Here is a 22,224-nt window from a genome sequence, read left to right as displayed (position 1 = left end):
AGAAATTATATGATCAAAAGTAGGAAACCAATTATGCTGGCCTAAAAATTTGCGTAAAGCCAAGACTTAATTAGACTTTCCAATAAATTCTCGAAACAGATTTTCTAGTTCGAACTCCTTCAACTAGTAGCAAGCTCACATTTTGGTTGAAAGAAAGAAAGTATTTTCCCAGAACAACTCTGATAAAATCGTATAGCTGCACGACTGTACTATTGTTGACACATTGCGAAGCTGCTGCTAGGCGCCACACCAGGCGTGTGGCCATTTTTTTATTATATAGTATAGCCTCGCGGCTATACTAAAAGACAATATAACTGATAGGCTATAAAAAATGTATAGCCGATCGGCTATACTATTTGTGACACGTGACCAAATGGGCGCCAGGCGCAGGTGGCACTTTTTTTTTCTAGTATAGCCGAGCGGCTATACTTTGATTTTTAATAATAAAAATAGTATAGCCGTGCGGCTTTACTACGTTTTTATTATAAAAAATAGTATGGCCTGCAGGATATATTTTTTTGACATGTGGGTTTCTTTTTTATAAATAGTATAACCGCGTGGCTATACTCCAATTTTTTTAATAATAAAAACGGCTATACTATGTTTAAAAAAAGAGAGAGTATAGAATGTGGGTTTCTTTTTTATAAATAGTATAACTGCGTGGCTATACTTCGATTTTTTTAATAATAAAAATAGTATAGCCGTCCTGCTATACTACGTTTAAAAAAAAAGAGTATAGCCGTCCGGCTATACGATGTTTGACACGTGGCGAAATGGGTGCTCGGCGCCAATAGGTGTATTATTTATTTTTTTATAAATAGTATAGCCACCGGCCATACTCTATTTTTTTAATAATAAAAATAGTCTAGCCGATCGGCTATACTATGTTTTTTTATTATAAAAAAAAATTATAACCCGGCAGCGTTACTTGGGTCCTTTTTTTATAAATAGTATAGCCGACCCGCTGTATCCTATCCATAAGACAATTCAGGTATTATATACGTAATTTTCTTATATTATTGAATAGAAATAATATATATTAAAAAAATTAAATAAATCATATTAAGCAAGATGAAAACCACTCTCTCACCTCCCCTGCCCGTTCCCGACCGTCATCACCTCCCCCACCTCCATCCCAACAGTCATCACTCACCACTCCCCCACCCCAACAGCCATCACATCCCCTTCTGTCTCTTTTCTCCCTTCCCGGGCCAAATCCCCATCCCTTCCCCGACCCAGAACCCCTGCCCCCTCTCAAACTCAGATCCCCGACCCACACCAAACCTAGTGGTGTAACTCAAATTCTCCCTTAAAAAAAAAGTAACTTTTACCAGCACAGTGCCTTCCCCTCCCTCGTCTTCTTCGTGCACCCTCTTTAATTATACTGAAGGGTACTGAAATAGTTTTTGTTTTTCCATTTCCTTTCCTACTACTTATGCAATGCTTCTTCGGTTGATCGATTTTCTTCTTCTTCCTTCTTTTCTCCAGTTATTCACCGATAAATTGTGAAGCCAATTGCCTTGCTCCTTACCCTTCTCCTTCGGTTATTCGTCCTCCATATTTCATTATTCTTCTTTGACAACTAACGCTTGAGTTGTTATTGATATCAGCATTTGGTCAATTAAAGAGGTAAGTGTAATTTAGTTTTCGTTCTCCTTCTTTGTCAATCTTATTAGGTGATAATTGGTTTGTTTCTTCTAGGGATTGCCTTTCTGGTATCGTATTTTTTATTATCCTTAATTAATTAGGTTCGGAGTTTGTCAATCTATAGTATGTTGGCAATATTTAATAAGAAAGTAGATGGATAATTGTTGGATATTCGTACAGAAGGGATATTACAACTTGTTTCGTTGAAAATTTAAATTCCTTTAATAAGTAAATCACATGAAATAGATGTTTGAACTTTGAACACTGCGATCCTGTAAAATATTGGGTTTGTAGTGCAGGTCTACAATTACAGTGGCATATGGAAGCCGAGTTCAGACGAGTTGGAGATCAAGGTGAGTTTTGATATTGGTTTTTGCTATGCAGGCAGTTCAGTTTTATCAAATGTAGTGAGATAAGAAGATTAAGGCTTTGAATGCTCTAGTTGTTGTCATAGAATCTTGAAGGCTCTAGTTATTTCCAAGGCATATTAATCACATGGTTGAGAGGGTATTGATTTCTTGTCCAATGCAATATTAGCCATTAAACTGCTTTAATCTAAGGGTAGAAAATGTGTGTATAAATTTGTGGCCTTTTGTGTGTTCCCGAATCCTTATATACATATATATATATACACATATATATATATTCATAGATTCTCCTTTTGTTTTGTCTTTTCGTTTTAATTTTTTTATGTTATACAACTTTTCAGATCGCAAACTCGTGGATGATAAATACAATGTTGAAGCCACCGAAAGTCTAGCCAATGAGGCACTAGTATGGCACTGCAACTCTACCCTATTTCAGCTTTTCTTTTTTGGGATAATTTATTTGGAGGTACACCTGATTTTTATTCATATATCTTTCCATTTAGCATTTGCCTATTTCAGAGGCAGCACCAATATATGAGCAACTTTTGACGGTGTTTCCCACTGCGGTGAGTTCCTTCTAACTGCTATATATACAAATAATGTATTCTTTATCTTGTGGCTTTACGTTCTTTAGATCATTCTTTAGTTCATTGCAATTCTATTTAAACTTGGATCTTGGACAACCCACAAGGAATGTTTAGGCACCTAATGTTAATTACTTTAACAGTAAATCTACCATACTTTAAGGTATTGGATGAATATACAAACGGTTAGTTCAAAATATATCATTTACTTACATGCTCTAAGCCATTATAATGTTAACTGTTTAGACTTTCATCCAAAGACTTTAAAATATGGTATGCATCTTATTAAAATACCTAATGTTATCTGTCTGAACACTCCTATATATGTAGCTGTATGTAATATACTTTTTATATTTTGGCTTTGTTGTATTAGATCACTCTATTTTTCAGTGGAGTTCTATTTAAATTTTGCTTTTCTGTTTTTGTTTTTGTATTGAAGAATAGATTGCATGCCCAATTTTTAGACTGACGACTTAGACACTGGAGTATCAAGTATAAGGGCTGGTTATCTTGTTTTTTCTGCTTAACAGAGAGTTGTTTTGATACACAAGGTGCTTAGCAATTTACCAGAATTTTGGTGTTAATTATTGGGACTAACCTGGAATTGAAGCAGGTTTCAATTAGGTTGAATTTTTATCTTATGGAAAATTTGTCAATTTGCAATTTTCTGGCCCATTTGCGAAGAGAATAGAAGAGCTTGTTTTCTGATCATTGGTGTTTTCCGTAGAGTTGAAAATATTTCATTGGTATTTTCTGATCATTAGTCATCCCATAGTAGGGTGGGCACTCTTTGCCCTTTCTTATGACATGGTTATGTTATTATTTTGACTGTTTCTGTTACAAACTGGATTACACCTAAGGGTGCAGAGAATATTGGTTTGTTGAGTATGTTACAGACATTTTTTTGTCTATATTTAATGTTTTCTTATTCCTGGCCAGCTTTCCATTTTTCATTTCAAGGAATGAATTAATTGCAAAGTTAGGGTATGTGGATATTATGAGCTCTGTGATTTTTGGAGTTTCAATTATGAACTTTTGTACTCCTGGAATTAGCATCTTATATTATTTTTGTTGAAATTTTTAAGTTCCATATCCACTATCTTCCTACATCTTGGAATTAGCATGATTTACTTTTGTTGTTGAAGATTGAGTACAAAAGTTTCTGTGGCCTTATTAGGTAGAGTGGCTGTGACTTGTGGGAAGGGCCATCATTTGTACCGTTAAGGTTTTTAAAAAATATTATATTTTCATAGGATAGTTGTGAAGTGTGGAAAGAATGGAGCTATGATTTTTTGGGGGCACTGGCCCTGGGTTCTTGAAGAAGAATGTCTTGTATCTGAACTCCTAGTTGCTTAAAGTACTTCTCTTTGAAGTAAACCCTTGTTTGGAGAACTTCTCTCTAAGGCCATGTTTGGTGACTGGGATTGGATTGGATTGGATTATGAAGTAGGATTGGATTGGAAATGATAACACTAATCCAATGATGTGTTTGGTGTTACACATGATAAAGGGGTTGGATTAATTGAAATGTGCTATTACATGGCTTAGTAGGATTAAACATAATCCAATCCAACTTAATCCCAACATTTGAGTAGGATTTGTAATCCTACTGCATTTGGCTCTAGGAGGATTAGGCATAATCCAATCCATGTTCTTTTTAGGCCACCAAACATTTGATTAGGATTATGAATCCTATCCATCTACATAATCCAACTCACCAAACATGGCATAAGTACCTTAATCGGGGTTTTGTGACAGATCATATGCTTATTAAATATCAATTAACATAAATAAAATATTATATGACGGAGATGACTTAAAAATATAAAGAAAACAAAAATATGAGTGGTTGTATGAGTCCTAGATGGAATTCAGGCTTAGACCCTTGCTATTCAAGTTGGGAAGGGCTCGGTCTGACTACAAGCCGTTGAGGATAGGTTTTATAATCTACTTGTCACGAAATCTCCCAAAAAATGAGAAAAAAAAAAGTCTCATAATCCTTATAAATCTGTGAAGGAAGTATGTCGAACTCTGCAAGACTTAATATAGAAGTCTACAAAAACTACATCCCCTTAAACTGTTTTATTTAAACTCATGTTAAGCATTTAGAGGAGTACTGGACACAGAGGACATAAATGCTAATTTTTTTTTTTTTTGTGGAGAAGTCTAAAATCTGTTTAGTTATCTCATTATCTTTCCTATGTTTGGAAAATAGTGTTTTGTATTTAGCTGATTATTGCTGTTTCCCTTCTCTCCAGGCAAAATATTGGAAGCAATATGTAGAGGCGCAGATGGTTGTAAATAATGATGAGGCCACAAAACAGATATTTAGCCGGTGTTTGTTGAATTGTTTGCAAATTCCTCTTTGGTATATTATATTCTACAGCCAAAATACTGTCTGCAACATCTTGCTTGCTTTAAGTTGAAGTTTACCTAATTTGGTTGATAAGAAATTTTTTCTTGTATTTTTTTGGTGATTCCATGTTATGATGTCGTATGCTTTTATATTTTGAATGAGTAGGAATTGAGGTGAACTTCTTTTGTTGTCGATCGAGTCAATGTGACAAGTAATTACAATGATTTGTGTCTTGAACCCATCCGATCATCTTCTGCATGCCTTTACCACCTAGTGAAAACCACTTAATCAAATAAATTTGTATATGCTTAATATGCAGTGTGTTTATCAACTTATAAGTCCTGAATAAATTTGTTGATTATGCAGCTTCTTATATCATCATGATGCAGGATGGTTTAGGAAATGTATCATATATAGGGCTATGTAGTCGGCTTTAGGAGGTGGATTTATTTATTTTATTATATGGGAAAGGCGTCTTGGCCTTATCGTTGCCCTTTAGATTTTTCTTTAGTGTGATTCATCTTGACCAGGTGGGAGCTTTGTGTTGATTAGACTTAATGCTTTGTAACAGATAATGTCAGCAAATTACTTACACAGAGTTTTAATTGATAAAAAAGATAAATACAAAACTACAAAGATGATAACCAAACCACCACTCCTCCATCACACCCCTCCGCCACCCCAACAGCCTTCACCTTCCCCTACCCAGGAGCACCGTTGTGGTGGCTCCAAATTCTTGGGATGCGAAGGAAAATGGTGAAAGATTGGAGCAAAGTGGAAGCAAACCATAATTTTGTGGCTGCTTGGGAGGTGGATTTGTTTATTTTATTTTTATGGGAAAGGTGTCTCGGCCCTCCTTGGGACTTACCATAGCCCTTTAGATTTCTCTGTAGTGTAATTAATCTTGACCAGGTGGGAGCTTTGTGTTGATTGAACTTAATGCTTTGGCAACAGATAATTTCAGCGTATTCGCGTTCTTTTGAGGGCTGGAAGTTGGGGGTAAATTCTGCGGTATTTTGCTTTAAGTTGGGAAGAAAAGGGGCAAATGAATTTTCTTTTTTTGAAAAGGGGCAATGAAGAGCTGAGAAATTTGGGGTATTCTTCTGCTTTGAACATTAGTGTATGAGCAGTCTGCAGAGAAGATAAATAGAACTTTATTTTTTTGAGTACAGACGAGTTTCATATAAATTTAGAATGTGTTGTATAAAATATAGTGTATCAGTCATGTTGTAATAGTATAATAGATGACAAGCTTCAATTAAAAGAACAAAATAAACCCCTCTATAGAAAAAAACATAGATCTTAATCTTATATAGCATTGTTTTTAGAAAATTATATATTCAAAAGAAACAGAAGATACCATGTTTTCTTGTTTTCCACTAAAATTTCATTTGATCATACAATTACTCCACTTTCCTCACAACTACCCCCCCTTTTTTCTTCTGTATTTGCAAATGTCTCTCTCCTATTAATGATTTGTAATGCTTCATTGTCTTGATTGTATTGGCTTTGTAGGCGATGCTACATTCGTTTCATCAGAAAGGTGAATGACAAGAAGGGGGTAGAGGGTCAGGAAGAGACTAGAAAAGCTTTTGATTTTATGCTTAGTTATGTTGGTATGTCTTTTGACTTAAGCCTTTTAGGATGCTTGTTAATGTTTACTCCGCTGTCTTAATTTTCTTTTAGTTGAAAATTTAAACACTTCCTAGTTTTGCTAGGTTTTCTCATTTGTAGGTAAAGAAAAATAAGTACTGAAGTGTGTCAGCTTGATAGCCCTTGATTGCTGTTAGAAGAAGTTTTCAGTTTTTTTGGATCTGCAATATGATTTTAAATAAAATGACTTGAAGTTAGTAATGTTTAAAGGATAGAGTTAAACTGAAAGTGGGATCTATGTCTAGGGGTCCTTTGCCATTCGAATGGCAGGCAAAAATCCATTTAGGGCTTGGGGGTAATGGTTTAGGCTCTGTAAGCTCTGAAGATACTCTACACCCTGAAGAAATAAACAATGTCGGAATCGGGAATAAAAATGTATTAAAAAATGAAGTGCTATAGTGTGGTTTCAGCAAAGTGGGATCTTGTCTATGCAAAGTGGGATTTTAAAATTTTCTTTATCTTTTTTCACTTTAATACGTAAGATTTTATTTATTTATTTTGACATGTAAATTTATGTTTATGAAATATTTGTTTTTAACCAAGGGATGAAAGAATTAACTATGCATTTACTGCTTATACTTACATTATATAGCATTTTGGTTCATCTAGTGAATTGAAACGTGCTCCTAATTCAGTGCGGTTTAAAGCTTTTTTTATTCCTTTGCATGTGCTACCAGGAGCAGATATAGCATCCGGGCCTGTGTGGATGGAGTACATCACTTTTTTAAAGTCTTTGCCGGTTTGTTATTTTCTTTCTCTATGTTCACTTTTATTGTGGCTCTTTTGGCGTGAAAGGGGATATATATATATATATATATATATACCGAAAAAAAGATATACTTCTGACAATAGACCAAGGATTGATTCTTATCAAACACTGTTGGACCAAGAATTCCTAAGTGGAAATCTGTGAAAAGCATTAAATCAGGAAGTTACTCAGAGTTTGAGAGAATACTGAAGTATTGATGGGAACTAATAGGGAACAATCAGTACTCGTATCTGGAACAATCACAGGTTTGATGGAGTGGCTCTTGTACCACTTGATGTAAATAGAAGAAGGACATAGTCTATTATTCGCTGCAGTGGACCACGGACTTTACACCAAAAATTGTTGGATCAAGATTTTTAGAGTTGCAATCTGGGGAAGGCCTTTATTCGGGAAAACATCAAGTGTTTTACTTATGAAAACTAATTATCTTTATAATATTAACTTACTCTACTTATGGCTTCTAGGATTTGTTTAATAACCCATACTATATTTACTACTGTAAAACAGAAACAAGATCTACCTTTTGACTTGACTGTGACTCTTCTTTTTGAAAAAAAAAAAAAAAGCCCTCCCCATGCTTTTTTCTCTTCACGGATACCCATTTTTGAGTCTCTAATGCAGACAATCTTAGCGGGTTATGTTGAGCATGATTGTGTGTGTCAAAACCTTATCAGCCCGATTAACCAGCATGTGTTTTTGTTGAACTCACCTAACTAACAAATGACTCAAATTACACATCTAATAGTCACGTTATGTTGATGTGTTAACATGTACTTGAAATGACCTTTTTATTTAAGACGTCAGTTGGGTTATAAACATTGTTGAACCTAGTTAATAAAAAGTTTCATGTGTCATGTTACCTGTAGGCGTTGATCTGGTTAGTATGTCGCCCTCCGCATAACTCCCTTTTAAACAGCAGGCTACAAACCTGCAGCCTCAGGACAACTGCAGGTTAAATCTGATATCACATCTGAGTCTTTAAAAGCTCCAAATAGTTAGTTGTTCAATGTGCTGGATCCCATCCTGAAACTAATTAACCAGAATTTCCAGCCTTAGTTTTAGAATAGCACTGCTATTGTTGTCCCCTGTTCTTCTCACCCCAATGACCTACTTTTCCCACCCCCATTAAAATATAAAAGGATTAATCAATCCATAGATTCATATTACAAGAATGCTCTAAACTCCTACCCTAGACATTCTTTTTTGACACATTTTTTTGATACCAACGAAGCTCACTCTCTCAACAAGGGTCAGCAGCTGACCTCTCTACCTGTGCATGGTGGTTCCCATGGCTCATGGCAGCAAAGTTCTAGAATTTTTCAGAATTTTTGTTTTGTTTTAATATATTATCCTTACAGTTATTTATATAGGGACAAATTTTAAAAAGAAAAAAAATATTAAAGCTGGGTGTGGAGAACAAGATGGGGGTGGCAAGAATGCTGCACTTATTTTTTGTTGTAGCTGATGTTCATTAATTTTTGATGTCAAGGGCACTAATTTTTTAAATGTGATCTTGCAGGCTTTAAGCACACAGGAAGAGTCACAACGCATGATTGCTGTGCGGAAAGTATACCAGAAAGCCATTGTTACTCCTACCCATCACATTGAACAACTTTGGAAGGAATATGAAAATTTTGAAAATTCTGTCAGCCGTCAACTGGTAACTTTTCGATTTTGGAATGCAAATGTGATATGAACTATGTATGACTGTCTGTCTTTGTGCTTGGGTTCTATATCTTTGTTAAGAAAGACATTTAAAGGATTGGAAATCTGATGATGTTGCATTAAGCAGGCAAAAGGACTGTTATCTGAATATCAACCCAAATTTAACAGTGCCAGGGCCGTCTACAGGGAGCGGAAGAAGTACGTTGATGGAATTGACTGGAATATGCTTGCTGTACCACCAACTGGCTCTTACAAGGCAATTTTGCTTCTTATTGTGCTGTAATTTGTGATTTGTTGTCTCACAGATGCAGATGTTTTTTATGTCTCAGCTGGTATCTCTTATCCAAACATGCAATCAAGGTTGCTGGCCTTGTTTCGGAAACACAATTAACTTGCAACTTAAATGTTCTTTTAGTGTCTGATTTTTTATATTACTGTCGACCCATGGTGGAAAAAGTTGCATGAGGATTTGTCTTGATTTTCTAGGTGTAATGTAACATGTGCAGTCTTAGACATTTACTGACTTGCCTTCATACATGGCAATAAGCATGACGTATTTTTCTTGGTCTTTGCCATTGTTTGCCGTATGAGAACCACATCTTTGTTTGCAGATTGGAATTCTCATGTATATTTTGCAATGGCAAATGGTAATTATGTGTTGTGCTCTTACAGGAAGAATCGCAGTGGATGGCATGGAAGAAGTTGTTAGCTTTTGAAAAGTAAACAGTAGTTCCATACTGTTTTTCACTTTTAGTGGTTATGTATTCATTATCGTCACAGACATGATAGATCATGAATTATTATTAATCTGCAATCTGTTACTAACTTTATTTGCAGATTCCTTTTCACTTAAAGAATGAGATGCTTGTAGGGACCTATGTGAAAAAAATAAGTATGCTTTTGTGCAAATTTTACCCTTTTAAGAGGTTTGGTACTTCCTGAGAATGCCCTCATATGTCAAATGCGAAAATGATATGATTGACCACTTGTGCTCATTGCTTCATGAATTAGAAAGTTCAAAGATTAGATAACTACGAGAGTAAAGTTCTTGTATATAGAGCGATACAGGTTAATATTTCTACTGGCAGTTGTTGGATGTTGCTCCTCTGAGTTTAAGGTTTTAGACAACCACTATCCCCAAAAGTTTAAGCTGTCATGGAATGGGCCACCTGTGCACATCAAGCTTACACTGCCACTCACTTGCAGACCCATCCTGCATGGGGAGAGGCAGACGTAGAAGGCTCTGATACCATGTTTGAAAACCACTAGGCCTAAAATCTTAAGCTGGCAGGGAATAAGCAAATAATGTATATCAAGCTTACAGAAGTCTCTGAAATGAAATGGAACCCTAAACCCTAAACCTCATGTATTTTATATATGATTCTGAAGCAAGATTGACATTACAAATAGTTAAAAATAAAAATTAATAACTTACCCCAAAGTTTGCATGCTCATAGTTATTATTGTTTTTTCAGTTTTGTTGTCACGTTTGTTTTTTCTGTAGTTCATTTGAGAATGTTGTGTATTTTAATCTATTTTCTTGTAACTGCTTTTCAGAGGAAATCCACAAAGGATAGAGAATGGATCATCCAACAAGCGAATTATATTCACTTATGAGCAGGTAGAGAAAATATGATATAGTTTTTTCTCACTTGAATTCATAAAATTAGTGAAGATTTTCTAGATTGTCTCTAAGTTTGTTGGATATTAACCTAAAAATAGCATATTGGAATTGTATGAATTCCTCAATTTTAAAGAATTTATTGGTACATGTTTGGATATTCCTAGATACTTCGTGTTGCTTATCACTGTAGTACTGTGATGATTGGGATTTGTGTACAAGTCGATAATTTGAACACTTCTCAACCTTTTCTTTTGGCTTGAACGCATCTCAATTTTGGATATGTAAATTTACCTGTTTATCCATCTTCTTTTCTAATTGTCAAATGTTTTTATCCTCTTTTGGTCACCTCGTGTCTTTGTAATCCTCTATTGTATGACGGGGATGCTATCCTGTCTAACTGGTCTCATCTAAGTTAATCATCACCTACACATGCTAGTTGTATAATAATGTGGAGTGGAGCTATTGTACCTAATGCAGTAGAATTAAAATGTAATCTCGTGTACTGTATTTTAGTCCTATTCTAGATCTGATGCTCTGCATTTTGATTTTTGTAAATTCACTCAACTATCATGAACAAAAACATGTATTCAGAGTGCAGTTAATTATATGTGTTCACTAAATTATGCACACAAATAACTGGAAGTATATTTTCATAAAATTGCGTACAGTTATTTCATTTTATTTATGCAATTGTTCACTGTTCCTTGTTCAAATTTTATTTCTGACTTCCTAACTGCATTTTGTTGGTTTCCAGTGTCTAATGCATCTATACCATTATCCTGATTTGTGGTATGACTATGCCATGTGGCATGCAAAAAGTGGTTCAATAGATGCTGCAATTAAAGTTTTTCAGAGATCTTTGAAGGCTCTTCCTGGTAATTTGAAGTACTTCTTTTAGGCCACTTCTTTTGTCTTGCTGCTTTGGCTTGATTGTTATATAAGCATGAGTGTAGTGGTCCTTTGAAATTTTTTTGGATGGTTTTCATCCGTTGTCTATTAAATGGCATAAAGTAGCTTAAGAATCTCTCTATCTCTCTCTCCCCATCAGACTCGGAGATGCTTCGGTATGCTTATGGAGAGCTGGAAGAATCCCGTGGAGCAATTCAGGTATTAGGATTACAAATTTCTTTTCTACATGTTGAAATTTCTGGCTCTGAAGGCTTGGTTGAGTTGAGGTGGAGCTGGATTTACTGCTTTCTTGCAGCCTACAAAGAAAATATATGAAAGCCTTTTGGGAGATGGTGTTAACACAACAGCACTTGCTCATATACAGGTAAGTATTTTCTTTTGGATCTTTAAGTGGACATGATCCTCCAATGTATGTAATTTTCTTGACTCGGGGCCCGCGTTTTTTTTCTTCTTGTTGGAACCATTCTTCAATCTATGCTAGATAACCCCATTCAGCCTACCTTTGGTCCTAATAAGTTAATTTTGTAATACAGGTGCCCCATGATAAAATCAATATTATTATTTATGATATGCTTTAAAAGGGGAGGCCCTATGCTTCTTGATCTCCTCAGTGGCATGTGTTGTGTGAAACAATGGGTCAATCATTTGCGTTTATCTTCTTAAATTGCTATTTGTGTCATAGATTTGCACCAGGTTGTTCAGTGCTTTCGGCTTGGAGTGCGCTGTTTCATGAAATTGTTATTCTTTGTTGACTGAGATACTTTTGGGGAGGGGGCTTCAGAAGGGAGATGTTACCCTTTGGCATTGTGCAGTTCTTACCTTCTGTTTGGGTGGTGATGATGGGAAATGGATGGAACAATTTTTGGAGATATGGAAGAAGAGTTGATTTCTATTTGGGATTCAATTGGATTCTTTTGCTTCCTTGTGGACATCTTTTCCTAAGCAATTTAGGGATGTTCCCTCTATTGTGATTCATCTCAGACTCGTTTGAAGTTTGTAATAGATGTGCTTTTGCACGTTTTGCTGTGTTTGAGGCGTTTTAGTGAGTTCATGTTAGAGTTGGTTAAGTCTTCGTTGTCGCTTATATTGGATGACTCTTCTTGTAAAATAGGAGTTTCTAGTTTCACGAGGTGTCAAAAGGGCCGTGCCATGTCCGTCCATTTATGAAAATCATCAATACCGGCCCGAGCCCACGGCCCTGGCCCATATGGGCCCACGCCAAATTTGACTTGTGTATTGCATTTTTTATTATAATTTTTTTACAACTTCATTTAAATCTTTTTTACAATTATGTTTATACAAAAAAGATTTATTATTTGTTGAAAAAAGAGGCCAATAACTTTATTTAAAGTGCATTTAATTAGAAAATGACTAGATTATTGTTTGGATTTTAAAAATTGAAACTTGAAAAACAAAATCATTATTTTATATATGAAGAAAACGTTAAATTTTAATATATATTATTAGAGAAAAGAAATAGACTTGAATTTAAGATATAAATGTAATAATATTATGTATTATTTTTCTCTAAAATAAATATAATTTAATAAATGGGCTTTAAACTGGCCAGCCCGTTGGGACTTTATAAGCAAGCCTTAAGTTTAGAAGATACAGTTGAAGCTTTTTGTTGTTTTTGTTTTTTCTGTATTGGCCTTCCTTGCTGCTTAAACTTTTCTCACAAGCTCTTTAATTTGTTAATTCACCTATATAAGTAATCCTGCAGGCGTCTCCACCATAAAATTATTTATGCCGAACATTTGTTTGATTGAAAATAGAGATTTGATGACATTTATTCTGCAGCTTACAACTAACTTTGTCCATTCTTTGGAAAGAATCTCATGTTAGTATTTTTCACCGCAGTTCATTCGTTTCTTAAGAAGAACTGAAGGAGTTGAAGCAGCTCGCAAGTACTTTTTAGATGCTCGCAAATCTCCAAACTGCACGTACCATGTTTATGTTGCTTATGCAATGATGGCTTTCTGTCTTGACAAGGATCCAAAGGTTTTTTAAAGTTAAAATCAATGTTTTCATGATTAGCTGTAATCAGTGCTGAAACTGTAGATAGCATTTATCTGTGTTTGGATTATATAGTGTATAAAATTTTCTCAGTTTTATTTACCAAAAAAAAAAAAAACACTTCCTCACAACTTTACTTCTCCTTGTTGTGTTTGGCTTCAAGGAATAGAATGGAATCTGCATTTGAATGCATTGGAATAAAGTGGGCATTCCTATAGAAGGCCGGTTCCATTGTTTGGTTCACATATTTTGTTTGGGAACACTCTCCCATTCATGCCCAAACAATGGAATGCACATTCCCAAATTATAGGTTAGGAATGCTCTTCCCCTAACTTTAAGTCTCTTTAGCCAAAAGACTCCAACACCCGAGACTTAGACCTGGGAAGCCAACACCTTAGACGTCAGACTCCAAATCCTAGGCCTTGGACTCCAAGCCCAGACCCTCAGACCTTGGACCTTACTCTCAGAATACATGATTTAGGTCCCACGTCCAGGGTCCCTGTCTAGGGTCCCGAGTCCTAGGTACTGGGTCCAGTGTGTACCCTAGAGCTCAGACACTGCACCCTGGAGGACCATCCACACCGAACTAAAGATCCAGTAGTTGGGACATTGGACAATAATCTAATATACTGTTAAGGGACTTTTTTTTAATTATTATTTTTTTTCTGATACGAAACAAACATTTACTATTATCTTACATCCATGCAGATGGCACACAATGTTTTTGAAGCTGGGTTGAAACGGTTTATGCATGAGCCTGTGTACATTCTTGAGTGAGTTCATGTCCTTTCCATAGATTATGCATTCCAAATTGCTATGGTGATGTTTACTGTAGGATTTATGGAAGTGAAATGTTATATGCAGTGTCCAATACACTTAGTAAGTTGATCCTATAGGCATAGGGTTCCTTTTGGGGAATTGAAGAGTTCTCTATTTGTTTCAAGTGCAATTCACTGTTGTGGCATTAATCCTTTTGGCATGATGGATTCCACCTGTGGCTGCATTTCAGTAATGTGTAGCTCAGATTGGACATTCTTTTTTAGTAAGAAACATCATACTTTGGAGAGACCTTATAGTCTCCTAGACCACTTGCCTATGAAGTTTAAAAAATTATTAACCCAAAGGTTTCATTTTTACTTTTTGATTCCTGTAGGGCCCCCACATCTGGATCCTATTCATGCTTGTGGGATGTGGCCCTACTCTTTGTGCTGAGACACAACTTTGTGATATTTTATCCCAACTAATGCTGCACACACACCACATAAATATGGGCCCCAGATGTGTGTATTACAGTATTATTGTCTTTGAGTTTCATTGTGTTGTGTGGCACATAGATATGGGCTGTCCAAGTAGTGAATTTGAGGCAGATTTGTTATGTGACTAACAGTGGCAATTTGTATTTCATATTATTAGTCATATTTAGGTAAAAGAAAACAGAAATTGAAGGATATGATATTTATGCTCTTATTGATGTATTCTTATTGTGTGTTGAAATATCTGTTATTGCGTTCTTATCGATTATCATGTCCTTATTGTTGCAGGTATGCAGATTTTTTAACTCGTTTAAATGATGATAGAAATATTCGAGCATTATTTGAGAGGGCATTAAGCTCACTACCATCAGAGGAATCGGTTGAGGTAAGACACCTATTGTCATGTACATAATAAATATACACGTGTGTTTGCGTTCGTCCTCTCGCTTGTATTAAGTTTCTATTTCTACTTGTGGTAGGTTATTTCTGAAGTCAGGATTTGTTACAATTAGGTATTCTAGTCATCTACATTAGTAATCATTCCAAACTTCTTCTACACTAGGTAGCTTACTTCGATTTAGTTTTACAACTTTGGGTGCTGATCCGTAGTATTTGTTGTATTTGGCTAGGGAGAAATTGTAGAGATGTTGAAGATAAGTTGTTGAGATGCTTGTTCTGTTAGTCCAAGCAGGATCCTTATTATTATTTTACTGTATCTTGTGGATTTCATGTTTTGTTTACTTTCTTTATGTTTTCTATGTACTTTTTCTTTACCAAGAAGACAAAAAAGGACCGAATGGATTGGAGCTTCAGAGCTTTTCTTTCTTTGGAAAATTCATACAAAATTAAATTTTACTTATTTGGACTTCTTCACTGGCTTTGAGGCTTAAGCCTTATGTACAGTTCAAAACTAGGTTGTTTTCAGTGATGAAAATATCGTCTGTATATCGGAAAAATAGGAGATGGATATGGAAAGGGGGTGAAGACTATATGCACCCCATGATATGGATATTCCGAAATATCGGCTTAATATTCTTGAAACCATGATATCGGCTTGAAATAAGGCAGCACGAATGTATTTAGAGTTTCAGAGGCATAAGCCTCTAGGAAGAGGACCACCACAAATATATATATTTTTCCCTAAGAAAGTTTTTTGGCATATACGGCACCGTTTGATATCTGGTTTTTTGGCCTTTCAAATGAAACAGTTCATTGATCCCTTGGACTAAGACTCCTGGGGTTTGTTTATGGTTCTATGCCTTGACACTTTGCTCCTTGTTTTTGTGTGTTTACTGAAGCTGACTAGCTGAGGCAGCAGAGTCCAAATAAAACAGCTTTGTGGCTACCAAAAGTAAAGTGACTGATGTAGCCCAAACCTAACAGATAAAACTAAACAATCTGTCAATACTAAATATTAAACTATAATAATTTACGTCTCAGAAAGCTTACACCTCAATGCTTACGCCTAGATTTTTAGAAGACATAAAACGCCTCACCTTTAAAAACATTGAATCTCCAAATTAAGCTAACAGTCCCAAGGTTTTCCTTCTTATATTAGTGAAATTCATTGAGAAATGTATTCCAAGGATGAAAGTGTCAATTTTTTCTTCTTCACGTTTTAAGCTTATTTCCATAATTTCTGTTATGGTCACCGATATTGATATTTCTGTAAATTTGAGTCTGATGTTTATGTCGAAATCAATATATATTGTTTTCCTGCCTGGTTTTATTTAAGATAGGTTATGCTGCATTCTCTGCTTCATTATTAACGTATTCAACATATCAGTGAGTTTTTCTCGGTTTTAATATTGAATACAAGATTCTGATGGATCTTCCCTCTTAGGTATGGAAGCGATTCACCAGTTTTGAGCAAACTTATGGAGATTTAGCTAGCATGTTGAAGGTAGTAAATATGATCTTTCCTTTTGGTTTGCAATGTATTTTTCCATTTCAATCTTAAGGTCTTTTTTTTTTCCCTTGGTGACTGACTATTTTGCTCTCTATGTAAAGCAATATTTTTGCTTTGGGTTGTTTGCCCTTAGTCAAAGTTTTCTTATGTGAATGGGCTCCTCTATACTGGTGAAAACTGTGAGTCTCTCTACTTAGCAAGAATTGGGAAAATGGTTTATGTATTTGGTAGAACAAGTTCCTCCAACCCTTGTGATGTAGTACAGCCCATAGGTATTAGATTAAGCACCCAAACAATAGAACATAGAAGAATATAAGAGATCGAGGAGACGAAAATATAGATCGAAAAGACGAAAGAAAGGGCAGAACAGTAGAAAAAGAAGAATATCGGAGGTCGAGGAGACGAAAATATAGATCAAAGGGACGAAAGAAAGGACCGAAATCAGAGAACTGAGAAGGAAGGACAGAAATCACATAGTTTAAATAGAAGGTTTACTCCATATCCAAATCTCCATTTAAAGAACTACATGGGGGTATTTATAGCAAACTAAAACCTAGACATAATAGGATAGAAATCCCTTGCTTAAACCGAAGTCCTAACCCAAATAAAATGGGAAACTTAAAACTAGAAATCTGGAAATCTGGAAAAGTAGAAATCCTACTAGAATTTGGAAAACTAGAGAATCTAGGAAACTAACAAATACATTAGGAAACCAATAAATTTAGGTCCTACGCGTCCTGCATCACCTTGGCTTCTGATTTGTTCTATGATTTATTTGACAGTTCCATTATTTATAAAAAATAATAATTTCCTGGACACTAAGAACAGAATTTGTGTCATATTCATCGATACAGTTGTACCTGACTGACATTCTCTTTGATTTTTAGAAAGGAAAATAGTGTACAGTTATAGACGTTTTATGCATTTTTGTCAATTAAGCTATATAGCTCCAGGATTAAACATTACATGGGATACTAAGCCCTAAATCCTAAATTTTTTTTTTCAATTACTTGTCTGTATAAATTGAATTTGTTATAAAAAGGTTTTGTTAGATTATTGTTGCTAATTTTGATCCCTGTCTTCCAAACAAAGCAATAAGCTGTTGAATCTGTGATTCATATAGGTTGAGCGAAGAAAAAAAGAAGCACTTTCTGGAACAGGTGAAGAGGGACCTTCATCATTGGAAAGTTCATTGCAAGATGTTGCATCACGATACAGTTTCATGGATCTTTGGCCCTGCTCTTCAAAGGAATTGGATCATTTAGCCCGACAAGAGGTACCTCTAATGAAAATATTATTTTAATATGTCCATTGAAACTATTAACACCTTTCTTCATCAGTATTTTCCTTTTTCCTAGCGCGCACACACACAGCTTCGTACCTACCATAATCCAAAAAGTTGAGATCTAAGAGCAAGCATTATTACATCGAGTTCATGCTTCATGCTGTCATAAAGTTTTAAGCATTCTCTGGTAGAGGGTTCGATTTTGTATACCTGTTGACATGACAAAATCCGTAAGTGGACCTACTTGGGGTTTATTTGGAGTTATTGAAGTTGTGATGCTTCATATTAACCCTCTAAACCTACCAAGGACTGACTCCATAACCTACCAAGGAAGGATGCACTCGATAGCACCAAAAGCTCTTTTTAAGTGAGAGGCGTAATTCTTCTATAACCTAGTTGTGGGCCTTATGCCTGCTGCATCATGTCACTTATAATTTATTTGTTTCTCCATTGATTAGTACCTCACCCTGTTTCTGCTTTTCAGTGGCTTACTAAAAATATCAACAAGAAAGTGGAGAAGTCAACTATGCCGAATGGACTTGGGTTTGTAGGTACCACTATTGTTTGGTTATTACTTTGTAATCTCTGCCCTTTCTGTATTTGTAGTTGGTACTGTTTGGCCATTACTTAGTAATCTCTGCCCTTTCTGTATAGATGAGGATTCTACGGGCCTGACAAGCAATTTAGCAGTGTCTTCAAAAGTAGTTTATCCAGATACTAACCAAATGGTTATCTATGATCCACGGCAAAAACCTGGTAGGCAATTCATTTGTCTGCTTAGTTACTATATAACAGCGTTTTACCTGCTTTATATGTTTAAGCAGTATGCTTTGATATTGCCGTCAGGAGTCTATAATTTTTAATTGATATTTAGTGAGCCTGATTAATTTCATGCAATGCATAAAATAACAGTAAAGTACACTCCAAAGAAATAGAAAACTGGTTTGGTGAAAGAAAAAAAATTGGTCTTGAGCTTTAAATTTCAGTAACTTGAACGTGTATAATAGAGATAGATCAAAAGTGGGTGAGTCTTCAGCAGTTAAATGGCATGTATTTAGGACCTTATAATTTTTTGTTTCTTATGCTATCTGTTGATTCTGTGAATTAGAAATATTTCTTAAAGAGGTTTATGTTAATTGTTTCCTGATGTGGACTACATCTTTAAATTCCTCGGATATGACTGTCTGGTGATATGCTGGAATTGGTTTAGTAATAAACACATGTTGTCAAACATTTTGAGGAAGAAGATCTAGTATCACATTTAAGGTGTTTTAACTTATTAACTCCACAAAACATAAAATAAAATAATGCCTCATGGTGCTTCGCAGTTATGGTGGTTCTTTGAACAGTTTGGATAGAGAGACAAAAAACAAATTTTGGATAAGAGGAACAAAGCGGATATGTTATTGGAGGGGATAGATTTTTGCTGTCTTTATGGGCATCAATGTCAAAGAATTTTAGGGATATTTCTTTTAGTTTAATTCAACCTGATGAGATGGGGTATGATCAAATAAGTCTGTTTATTTCAAATATACTGTGAATAGATTTAATAGTTTAAATGATTCATTTTCTTTAACCTCTTCAAAATAATGAAGTTTCAAGAATGTCTAATTCTATATTGTAATATATCATAGATGTGATTGTACCATGCTTTTTTGGATTTATGTAGCTTAAGTTCAGTGACTGAACTTTATCTGTTAGTCTATTCTTTTCTTAATTTTCTTTTACTGTAGGTGCTGGGAATTTTCAGACCACAACAGCAGCTGGAGTTCCCACTGCTTCTAAATCCTTGTCAAATCCCGTGATTGCAGCAGTAGGTGGTCAAACAATGAGTGCGTTTGATGAAATATTAGAAGCAACCCCGCCTGCTTTGGTAGCCTTCTTATCAAATTTGCCAGTTGTTGAGGGTAAATTTTGAAGTTTTCTTTCAGTTAAATGGAATGTGTTTTCCCTCTTCCAGTGTACAAACTTTGTAGTCTGTATATTTAAAGCCATTCTGACTTGAATTCTATGTCAGAATAGACCAGTAAAAATTTGGACTGAAATGTCATTCTTGTGATGGGTTTATAAATATTCATGTGTAGAGTGTTGCTACCTTCATAAAAATATGGGAAGACAATTGACAAATGTATGATTTGACCTGTGAAAAATGTTCAGAAGATGCGTGATCCAGTGGGTATATATTTTTATAAAATTTGAGAATATTGGGATCCCATAAAATTTTAAAAAAATTATGATCCGCATTGACTTTGTAATTTTTTTTTTCCATCTTTCAATTGCATGGTAAGTTTATTTGGTATTATCTTATCATATTAAATCTGATGGTGTTTGTCATTGGTAATGAAGGTTTACCCTTATTTCATGACCCCTGATCCTTTGTGCTGCTGTTGAATGGAAATTTTGTTTTTTTGAAATTTTCAGGTCCAACACCAGATGTTGATGTTGTGTTGTCAATTTGTTTGCAAAGTGATGTACCAGCACCACAGCCTGGGAAGTCAGGGGCTGCCCCAATGCAATTGCCATCTATACCTGCTCCTTCCACTAGTGACCTTTCTGTTTCAAGCAAGTCTCATCCGATCCCAAGTGCGTCATCTTTCAAGCCAGCCAGGGGGAAAAGGAAACATTTTGATAGTACGTGGTTCCTTTCTTTGTGGTGATATATATGCTGGTATCCTAGTTCAGAAAGATATTGTATGAGTCCAAGTCACGTGCCTCTTGAGATTGAATTTTCCATCCATTAAGGGAGATGTCAAGGAAGAAAAATACTAACTGAAGTTCTTCTGAGATTGACATGATTAAATTTATATTCAAAATGGACTAGACGCAGTGTAACTGGGGACACTCATGTTCACTAATTTTTTTTTAATAGGAAGGGGGAGGGGGGTTTTCTCACATGCACTGCCAAGGTTCCATGGGGCTTAGAACCTGCGAGTCAAGATCATTTTCCACTAGGCTAGACCCCATTGGCCTCATATTCGTGCTTTTTAAAAACTAATTTTTGTTGTTAATGTTGGCCATTGATGGCTATATTGCAGATCGTCATTTTATCAAATTGCCATGCTAGTCAGTTTCTGATGGACGTGGCAGTGCCCTGGTTTCATGGATTTGACATTACTAAATCGTAGTAGCTGTGGCTGTGTATGCACTTGGGCATTGGTTTTGTGAATTTGTTAGGAAGGTCATAGTCTTTGCATGAGCCACAGAGACCTCTAATTGAAATCATTATTTTATGAGTACCGCTTTTAATGAGTTATGCTAAGCACAAATCAAGCTGTCTTAATGTGTCTGCGCATGCGTGCATTCCTAAATGTTATATGGAGAGTATTGACAAGTTCTCAGTAACAAAATTTCTTATGAATGGTAGGGCAAGAGGAGGAGGAAGCTTCGGTCCAGAGCCACCCACTCCCAAGAGATGCCTTCAGGATACGGCAGATCCAGAAGGCTCGCGGTACTGCATCTCAAACTGGATCAGCTTCATATGGAAGTGCAATTTCTGGAGATCTATCTGGCAGCACTGGCTAATTTACATCTTTTTTTTCTTCCCCTTTATGGATTCTGTACAAGATTACGTACATTTTATTCTTATATTAATTTCTTTTTTTTTTTTTTTCCTTTTGTTGGAAGATGAGTGTTGAGTGGCTAAAATTAAAAACCAACAGTGGACTGGAAAAATCGCTAGGCGGTAGGCGGGCGGCAGGTAGGCCTTGCACCTAAAGGAGTAATTGGGGTTAGGCCCTTTTTTTATTTTATTTTTAATGATAATTATTTTGTATTATAAATTATAAATTAATATCGAAATTAACATATAAAAAATGTGTATATGTGAGTCATATGATGCTTTGGTATAAAGAGTGGAGGGTTGAAATAAAAACACAATTAGATTATGTTTTAGTATATGGGCTCAAGCCCACGAGGGAAACTTGTTAAAATATCAGCCCATAAGTGAAACACAATGTTTCACTAACCTTATTTTCACATCTTTTTGGACGAACCTTATCCTCACTCATCTCTCATCTCTTGCCTCCACCTCCCATCTATGAAAATGAGAAAAATTCAAAGATACCTCCGACGGGTAGAGAAGAAGTTGTCGCTGCCACTTGGGTTGAGAAGAGTAGAGAAGCAGTCAACCGACCCACCCAGACCTGCCCAAGAAAATATACTTCCTTTGAGACAAGAAAATACCATG

The 22,224-nt window shown here is 35.5% G+C and overlaps 1 protein-coding gene across 4 annotated transcripts; it reads left to right on the top strand.

Moving 5' to 3' along the window:
* The first annotated feature begins 1,087 nt into the window (after positions 1 to 1,087).
* Positions 1,088 to 21,868, top strand: LOC117626825 (cleavage stimulation factor subunit 77). 4 transcript variants are annotated; one of them, XM_034358656.1, is made up of 25 exons: positions 1,088 to 1,391; positions 1,489 to 1,629; positions 1,947 to 2,000; positions 2,357 to 2,421; positions 2,519 to 2,581; positions 4,858 to 4,967; positions 6,471 to 6,571; positions 7,286 to 7,347; positions 8,897 to 9,037; positions 9,170 to 9,298; positions 9,715 to 9,761; positions 10,600 to 10,663; positions 11,421 to 11,541; positions 11,715 to 11,773; positions 11,871 to 11,939; positions 13,436 to 13,576; positions 14,300 to 14,364; positions 15,133 to 15,229; positions 16,688 to 16,747; positions 17,877 to 18,029; positions 18,523 to 18,589; positions 18,693 to 18,794; positions 19,772 to 19,911; positions 20,460 to 20,669; positions 21,403 to 21,868. In XM_034358656.1, exons 3-25 carry the CDS (start codon positions 1,967 to 1,969, stop codon positions 21,664 to 21,666), a joined length of 2,364 nt encoding a protein of 787 aa, XP_034214547.1. In that variant the 5' UTR covers positions 1,088 to 1,391; positions 1,489 to 1,629; positions 1,947 to 1,966; the 3' UTR covers positions 21,667 to 21,868. The 4 variants fall into 4 exon arrangements, with proteins under 4 accessions (XP_034214547.1, XP_034214548.1, XP_034214549.1 ...); XM_034358657.1 differs by having other exon boundaries at positions 1,089 to 1,391; positions 19,772 to 19,945; positions 21,403 to 21,644; XM_034358658.1 differs by lacking the exon at positions 1,947 to 2,000 and having other exon boundaries at positions 1,089 to 1,391.
* Positions 21,869 to 22,224: the final 356 nt, after the last annotated feature.

The sequence above is a fragment of the Prunus dulcis genome, chromosome 1 (assembly GCF_902201215.1).
Source record: "Prunus dulcis chromosome 1, ALMONDv2, whole genome shotgun sequence".
Lineage (NCBI taxonomy): Eukaryota > Viridiplantae > Streptophyta > Magnoliopsida > Rosales > Rosaceae > Prunus > Prunus dulcis.
The sequence above is the reverse complement of the archived record's forward strand: the minus strand, read 5'-3'. Positions and strand labels throughout refer to the sequence as shown.

Coding starts and splice junctions, on each gene's coding strand:
- LOC117626825 (XM_034358656.1), top strand. CDS start 1,967: ATGGAAGCCGAGTTCAGACGAGTTGGAGATCAAG. Junction 14,365..15,132: donor GAGCCTGTGTACATTCTTGA/GTGAGTTCATGT, acceptor TTATTGTTGCAG/GTATGCAGATTTTTTAACTC. Junction 20,670..21,402: donor GAAAAGGAAACATTTTGATA/GTACGTGGTTCC, acceptor TATGAATGGTAG/GGCAAGAGGAGGAGGAAGCT.